This window comes from Lotus japonicus, chromosome 1, assembly GCF_012489685.1.
Source record: "Lotus japonicus ecotype B-129 chromosome 1, LjGifu_v1.2".
Lineage (NCBI taxonomy): Eukaryota > Viridiplantae > Streptophyta > Magnoliopsida > Fabales > Fabaceae > Lotus > Lotus japonicus.
In genome coordinates this window covers 127,895,236-127,903,724 of record NC_080041.1, presented here as the reverse complement: position 1 = coordinate 127,903,724, position 8,489 = coordinate 127,895,236, and the positions used below count along the sequence as shown (strand labels likewise).

The 8,489-nt window shown below is 38.6% G+C and overlaps 1 protein-coding gene across 1 annotated transcript; it reads left to right on the top strand.

The window, feature by feature from the left end:
* Positions 1-4,980: 4,980 nt before the first annotated feature.
* Positions 4,981-7,943, top strand: LOC130730546 (uncharacterized). The gene is made up of 5 exons (XM_057582585.1): positions 4,981-5,139; positions 6,371-6,485; positions 7,172-7,261; positions 7,347-7,445; positions 7,584-7,943. The coding sequence occupies exons 1-5, from the start codon at positions 5,072-5,074 to the stop codon at positions 7,683-7,685; spliced, it is 474 nt and encodes a 157-aa protein (XP_057438568.1). The 5' UTR covers positions 4,981-5,071; the 3' UTR covers positions 7,686-7,943.
* Positions 7,944-8,489: the final 546 nt, after the last annotated feature.

Below are 8,489 nucleotides of genomic sequence, written 5' to 3'. Positions count from 1 at the left end.
GACGTCTTTTGAGATCTGAATAATACACAGTGTTGCTTAATGATTAGACATATCTGGAGAAAAGCTTGATTTTCTTGTGAATGTATAAATAAATATATGATATATAATATAACTAGTTTTCAGTATTGTATTGAGCACACTAGTTTATACACAAGTGAGTACTTACATAATTTAAAATTAAATCGAATGTAGTTTGAACAGGGGGCAGTTTTTCAAAACTGAGCCATGATATTGGGTATGTTTGAATCCATTATAATTCAATACTAGAGCAGTGAGAGCTAGCATGGTTTCCATTTGAATATCAAAAGATTTAACAATATAAACATGGAGCTCGTGAGAGAGATGGGATTTGTTTTGTTTGAGAGAAAATGAATCTCCCCATGTAAAATATTAATTAAGTAAAGTGTTATCAAACTTTTTTAATATTTATTTAAATGGACATAATTTAAGGCAGACATACAGGAAAATGATGAATTAGTAATAACAAATAAAGGCAAATTTTTAAGTTAGCCCATTTCTGATTAGAAGAATTTGCCTATAAAATTTTTGTTGCTAATTTATTTTTCACCAGCAGGAAACATGAATCGAAATTGTATTATTATTTTGCTAACAAGTGCCATGGTAATTAAGAGATATGGCCATGAACAAGACAAGGTTTTAAATTGTTGTGGCAACGGTTACGACATGGACATTCTTTGTATTACGAAAAATTGTGAACAGATGTAGTAGCAGCCGAAATATAATCACCGTTGTGATATGGTTATGCAAACCTCCAAAATTTTAATGTCATGGCCAAAATCACGGTGACAGGCCTTGATTTTAAATCATGTACACAAGATTGATAAATAATAATCAGTGGCAGAGACATTAGCAACAATGGAAAAGTATAGTTCAAGGCTCAAGTTACCTAACTTGGAAGGGAATTTAAAGTGACTGACATTATTATGCATGCATGAATGAATGAGAAAGAGTTGGTCCTATAAATTTGTCCCAGCATGGAAGCATATATATACTTGACAGAAACATAGAGTCTAACAGAGCAGCTAAACAGAAAGCCTGAATTAAACTATAGTCTTTCCCGTTTAGGCTTTTGATTGTTTGGAATAATATTTTACACTAATTAATTTCCGTTTTGGTATTGACTTGAATCTTGGCATATTGCAATTTGCAATACACTCCCCATATGAGTTGGGTTTGGGGCCCCCCTATGGGGCTCCCCGCCCCACTTAAAGTGGGGAAATTACTGGAACGCCCCCTTTAATAGAATACGGAAGACACATTTCCGTATTGAATACGGAAGTCCAATATCCGTATTATATTAGTATGTAAACCGGCAAGGGTTTATTCAAACCCATTTCAAACCCATTTCCGTATTTTGCCAAGCTCTTCTCCCCTCTTCAACCTTCGATCTCTGTCGCTCCCCTTGCTTGAACCGTGTACTTGAAAGGTTCCATCATCTCCATCAAAGCTCTTCACAACCCCATTCTCAGAATTGAAACCTAGAGGTAAGGATTTTTGGATTTTCCCCATTTAACTTGAAATTATGTTAATCATTGAACCCTAGGGTAGTCGATTGTTGCTTGTGTAGAGGTATTGTTGGCTGAAATGTCTTGAATGTGGTTTGGGTTTAGGGCCGATAGCTCATTGTCGTTAATGGCGTTTCTGGGTAAATACGGATTACTGGTTTCCGTATTGAATATGGAAAATGGTCTTCCGTATTTAGTATGGAACCTGGTTTTCCGTATTGAATACGGAAAAACGTTTTCCGTATTCATCTCAGAACCAAACCCAACCCTTATTATGGGTTCAGAATCAATTATAGAAGGTTTCCAAAGCATTTGTGAGTAGTTTCTAGATGCCATAATTGATTATTAGGAAAATAAAAGTTGATCCAAGCATGCATAATCCACAGAAGATCCGATTATCATATATGTACTTAAAAAATTCTAGGAATTTTCCATTTGCTTGCATCATGTTTCTGTCTATAGCTGAAATGGTATATATAGTGAATGTTTGCTCTGAATATATAGTGAGAATGAAGAACAGAAAGAGGTCTCATGCTTCTAGTGAGGATGTCGGGGCTACTGAGGATAGACACCGGCGGTTACATGCTTCTAGCCGGCGCGGCGATCATGCTGCAACCTCTCAGGCGGTGGAGGCTTCATCTTCTCCAGTTGTTTCTCCGCCGTCTCCCATGATTGAGTTGCCTCTGGTTGATTATCCGCTGTCTCCCACGGTTGAGATACCTACAGTTGATTCTCCGCCGTCTCCCACGGTTGAGTTACCTCGCGAGGAGTCATCAGGCGAGGAGTCCTCAGGCGAGGAGTCCTCAGGCGAGGAGTCATCAGGCGAGGAGTCCTCAGGCGAGGAGTCATCCGGCGAGGCCTCATCCGGCATGGGAGGATCTGACGAGGATAGTATTCCTCCGCCTACTGTTGATGCTGATGTCCTGCCGCCAGAGCAGGGGGAGCAGGGGGCACAGGGTGGCGAGGAGGACCTGATCCAGAGGTTGCCGCCGTTTCCGGGGGGGCCTGTTGAGCTGTCGCTCCTCACCCATTATGCTGATCACAAGGCTCCCTGGGCGTGGCATGCACTCCTACGCACATACGAGCGGTATGTGGACCGTCGACAGTTGAAGGTGGCCACACCTGGGGGGAAGGTTTGGAACCTTGCTTGTGATGGTGATTCAGACAGTCACAGGCGGGTTCGAGAGTTGATTGAGCAGACGGGTCTTCATCAGCTACCCTATTGCAGCTACCCGGTGACAGATGCAGGCCTTATTTTGGCCCTTGTGGAGCGATGGCATGAGGAGACTAGTAGCTTCCACATGCCGTTCGGGGAGATGACTATCACCTTGGACGACGTGTCGGCTCTTCTCCATCTCCCCATGGGGTCGAGGTTCTATACGCCTGGGAGGGGGGAAAGTGGACATACTTGTCACCGTCCAACTTCTTCAACAAGTGTTGCATTTCTGTCAATCCCCCGCGGAGGGATTTTCTTAACCTCTTGCAAACACCATAAATCTGAGATATGGTAGTCAAGTTTGAAGGATTGTTTTCCTTCAAAGTCAACAACATCTTTCTCGGTGGAACCCAACTCCTTGTCATTTTTGCCACTTGCTCCTTCTCTCCGGGTTTTAGACGACCAACAAAATTGTGCCCAAGTAGTGACCTAGCTGGTTCATGGTTGTGTATACCTTCCATCACCTTTAGCCGCCAATCTCTATCTATGCCATTTTTCCTAGGTCGTCCTTTTAGTCTAAAAGGACAACCTGTCTTTTGTGATCTCGTCCCTTCAACAAGGTCAGGGTCTCTATAAGGAACATATTTACCATGCTTCTCGCACCCCAACATGACATAAGCTTTTCTGCTTCCATTCCCACCATAATCTGACTTTGTGATCAACGTAACATATCCATTTTCAATCGCAATTCCATTAACCCAATTGATAAGATCATCACGGGTAGGGAAAATCTGTTATAATAATAAGAATTGATTACAAGGGTGATCAAGACATAATAAGAATTGATATATTACATTCTCAAAACAATGCAAAAATATGTTCAAAGAATACCTGATCAGTTGCAAATAAATGCGAGACATCTATACTTATACACGGGGGCACAAATGCTGGTGGTGGCACCTCTGTAGTGGCCTCTTCAGGTTGACCATTGTGAAATCCAGCTTCAATCAATTGTGACTCACGAAAGAAAAATGAATATGTCATCCCTGGAAGAGAATACGGAAAGTTACATTCCATACTCAATACGGAAAGCTACTTTCCATACTGAATACGGATTGTTACTTTCCATACTGAATACGGAAATTACCTTTCCATATTCAATACGGAAGATAACAATCCGTATTATATCACGACTCAGAATTCAAAAAACCATCCTTCTAACTACTTAAACTACTTAATCTAACTACTTAAACTACTTAATCTAACTACTTCCACTACTTAAACCTACAAAATAACAACAAATAAACACATAGACTTACCTCTACTACAACACTTGTTGATAGTGGTGGAGAGCTTGGGAAATGAAGGAGTGGATGGTGGTGGAGAGCTTGGGAATGAAAGTGAGGTAGGAGAGGGTGAGAGAGAGGGTGGTCTGGAGGCATTGAGGAGGTTCAGGGGGGCTGGTGAGGGGTTGGTGAGGGAGGAGTAATGGTGAAGGGGTTGGTGGAGGGAGGAGTAATGGTGGAAAAGGGGGAATCCTGTCAGAGTTAAATACGGAAAATACCTTTCCGTAGTCATCAAAATATAATACGGAAAGTACCTTTCCGTATTCAGTTAAATTGAATACGGAAAGTACCTTTCCGTAGGGCACTTTTGGGTTTAAAAAAAAAGGGTGGGGCGCGCAGCCCCATAGGGGAGGCCCCAAACCCAATTCCCTTGAGATATGCCTAGTTGTTTGCCTAACTTGACAGTACTTATCTACTTATTTAATTAACTAAGGGGACATAAATACGTAAGGCTACTTAGATAGTTGTCTTTAATACACGACAATTTTAATGGAAAATTGGCATTGATGACAATCATGAGAATGAAAGACCTATCATATAGGTTTTCATAAAAAAAAAACGACCTATCAATCTATCATATAAATATAGTCCTTTAACTTTATGTTTGGTTCACAGAGGGTGAGAGAGTTAAAGAGATCTTAACCATCAAAATAATTTTTAGGGTTAATGGTCAAATTAGTCAATGTATTTGTAAGCAAGTTTGATTTTAGTGGCGGTCAAAAACCGTTAGTAATTATAAAAAACCATATTTATTTTTTTATTAAACCATTAAAATGATGTTTATATTTTTTGCCAAACCTTGGTCCCAACTGAAAACTCGATTTGCAAACCTTCAAAATAACAATTGGCCCATTGGGCTAAACAAGCCCATTCACAGTTGCCTTCGTAGAGACCGTTTTACCCTTTTGATAGTTCGCAAAAAGACTATGCTACCCTTCCCCACGCTCTCGTTTTCAATTTTGGCTTCGCGAAAAGTAAAACCTCACCAAAATTCTCCGCTCTCTCTAGCTTTCTCTCTCTAGCTTTCTCTCTCTACAATCACCATGGCCGTCGAATCTTTCCTCGGCAGAGTCCTCTTCGCCTCCGTCTTCATCCTCGCCGCGTACCAAGAGTTAGTCCCAATTCTCCACTGTTCCTTTTCTCTGCTCTGTGTTTTTTTTTCCCTGTTAATTTTTATGGCGTTTTCATCATGAATTTTGGCGATTTTTCTCATTCCAATTTTCTTCTACTGAATTTTTTGCTCTGGTTGGATCTGCTTCGTTCAATGCTGTAACTCCATATCTGAGCATAAAATCTCAGCAGATCTGTGTTTTTGTTTGATTCTCTTACATGTTACAGTATCAGATTGATTTTATGAATGCATTTATTTCATCGGTTCTTGCTGTCTTTGATTACTGTTGCTGTTGTTATAAATTCGTTTTAATTTACTGCAAATTGTCATTAACACGAGTAATTAACTGGCTTATATCAGTTTAACTCTTTAATTATTCTCCCTTGGGTTATTGTTTGCACTTGGCGAGTTGGTGTGAGGTGTAGTTTGCTTCACTATGATTTTGTCGATGAATAATTGAGCTGATGCCAAGTAATTGTGGTTGGTTGTCAAGTAAATTGTGAGGTGTGATGTATTATAGAGGGTAATTCATAATTGTCTTTTTTTAATTTTGTTTATAGTGTATTTTTGTGAAATTGGGAAATTAATCGGTACAAAGTTTTCAACATTAGTTGATTATCAGCTGCTGAATATGTGTAACGAACTGACCCTTAAGGAGATGTTGAGTGTGATAAGAAATTGAACTGAAAATGACTATTTCTTGGGTGTGGTGGGGGTATACAATTGGTCTTCAGTAGTCATAAGCCATAACCCTTGACCCTAATGGCCTAACCTGTTCCTGTAAAGTGCTGGGGGACCCTGATGAGATTTATCTTGTACCAAGCTATGGTTCTAATGGAGACCAATTTTGTGCTTTTGTTTTGGGATTAAGGGGTAGAATAGATTGAGGGAGACAAGTTTACATCTCTATTACATGCTGCATTTCTGATTGCTATTGCTAGTGGAATTTTGCCTTCTGATTGAAGCAGAATCTTGTGAATATTTTGCCCCCTTTCTTTTCTATACCTTGCTGTTTGCTAATTAAGTTGGATAACTTGCATTCAATATGAACCTGAATTAAAAGGCTTATTCATCATATTTTTTAAAAGTTTATGGTGGTCCTCATGTTTACATGTAATCAGGGATTAGAAGCTAAAAAATCTTTCCATTTGATATTTTAATCCTGGATACACTATTGTTAATTGGTTTTAAGGCTTTTATTTTTTCTTACTCTCTTTTTATACTGATACAGATTTAATCAATATGGGGTTGATGGGGGACCTGCAGCAAAATCAATCAAGCCAAAGTTTGATGCCCTTATACATCAAGTACATTCTCATGTCAGCTTTCAGCTTCCAGGAATTGATGTTAGTCTCTCTTCTCACTATCAATTATCTAAGGAAAGCATAATTAAATTAGAAGAAAAAATATAAATGTCCTGGGTAGAACTAGAAACAGAGGAATGGGGACTGGTTTGTTAAATTAAAACAGGAGTGTGGCATGGAATTGAGACCCCTTGTAAAGTTAATAGTTAATACTGTTCATGCATTTTTCTGTAGTGTGGTTGATGTCTGATTAATGGTAGATTAAAAATCGTCCATGGTATTTAGTAAGGCCTTTGCAGTTGTCACTGCACATGTTTAAATAAGACTCTCATGTAGTGTGGACAAAGTTTGTAACTTATATAGACTTGTCATTTTGGCCTTGAGCCTAATGTTTTCTTGGCTGCTTGCCTATACTCAATTTCGGGTTCTCAGAAGGCAATATATGTTTGTGTTGGATATGACTTGTTTATCAAGTAAACAAAGGCATAGTTTTGATAAGAAAACCGTATAACTGTTCTGAAAAATGAAATATGTGGAGGAGGCAGGAGGGGAAGAGTGGAAGACGCAAGGAGAGTTATGAGAGGGCATGTTGGAAAAGAATTGAATTTTATTTTATGATCATGAATGTTATGCATATAATGCATCCTTTTATCAGCATGCCATCGATAAAATACTCTATTTTGCATGCATATTACAATGCTTATTTATATCATTGATGTCGTGAACAGATGAAATATATAGTTGCTGGTGCTATTGCTCTCAAGGGCATTGGAGGACTTCTTTTCATACTTGGCAGCTCTTTCGGAGCTTTCCTTCTGGTTTGTAGTTTCTTTATGAAATCAAGTGTCTCTCATCTCATCTCAAGTGCTCAGTTTTTAAGCTGTGTCTTTTTTCTCCATGAAGCTTTTGCATCAGATGATTGCTACTCCGATGTTGTATGATTTCTACAATTATGATGCTGATGACAAAGAGTTTACTCAACTATTCATCAAATTTACACAGGTCAGTGCAGTGGGTTCCCTTTTTTCTTTTTATTATTTATTTTCATGTTGAATGCCTCCAATTCTAGCAGTCATCACAATGTTACTTCATCTTCATGTATTGCTACAATTGTTTATCAAATGTTATTACTCCTTGCAGCATATGGCTCTCTCAGGGGCCTTGTTATTTTTTATTGGGATGAAAAATTCCATTCCTAGAAGACAACCCAAGAAGAAGGCCCCCAAAACAAAAACCTATTAGTAGCCACAATTTAAAGACTCATTTGGCGGATTTTCCTGGTTGATCATTATGCCCATTCTCCATTTCCCCATTACTTGGCGCTTGCCCCCCCCCCCCCCCCCCCGCATGGGTATTGTTGTAGCATACTAGCATGCCTGACATGGACCATGTATAATTTTCTTGAATATTTATACGTATTTATTATCTGTTCTTTTGGTTGACATTAGGAACTATCTTTCAATTGCTAAGACGGTAAAAATGATCAGAATCTTGTTTGAAGTTTGTATCTATTTTTTGCTTCACATGATCCGCTCGGATTTTGTCAAGGGAGGGAACTAATCAACTAAATACAGTAATCACCAATGTATGCTTGATTACTCTTAGTTAAAGTCTTTTGTTCGAATCTTGAGTATTGGAAAAATCTCGAGAGAGGCAGAGAGCTACCCTACTAAACGTGGGTATTTCTGGCTTGAACATATTGATCTTTGTGGACTATTAAAATTCTACTGATTGTATTAATTTGAAAATGTATTATCATCTGTCTATTTATGATTAGTGTTTTTTTTCCATCGGAAAACATTTATGATTAGTGTTAATGAAAAGACTAACTTAATTATTTGAATAATTAAAAAAAAAACATAATCAACCAATCAATCTGTCCCAGTAGGATAGCTCATGTGGTAAGAGTTGGGGGATATATGGGTTGGGTTTCCTGGCGGGTGCAATTTATCTTTCCGATGTACAAAAAAAAAGTGATATTTATAAAGACTAGAAGCCTTTAATCTTCCACATGTCTAAATGCAACTTTCATTATAAATAAATACA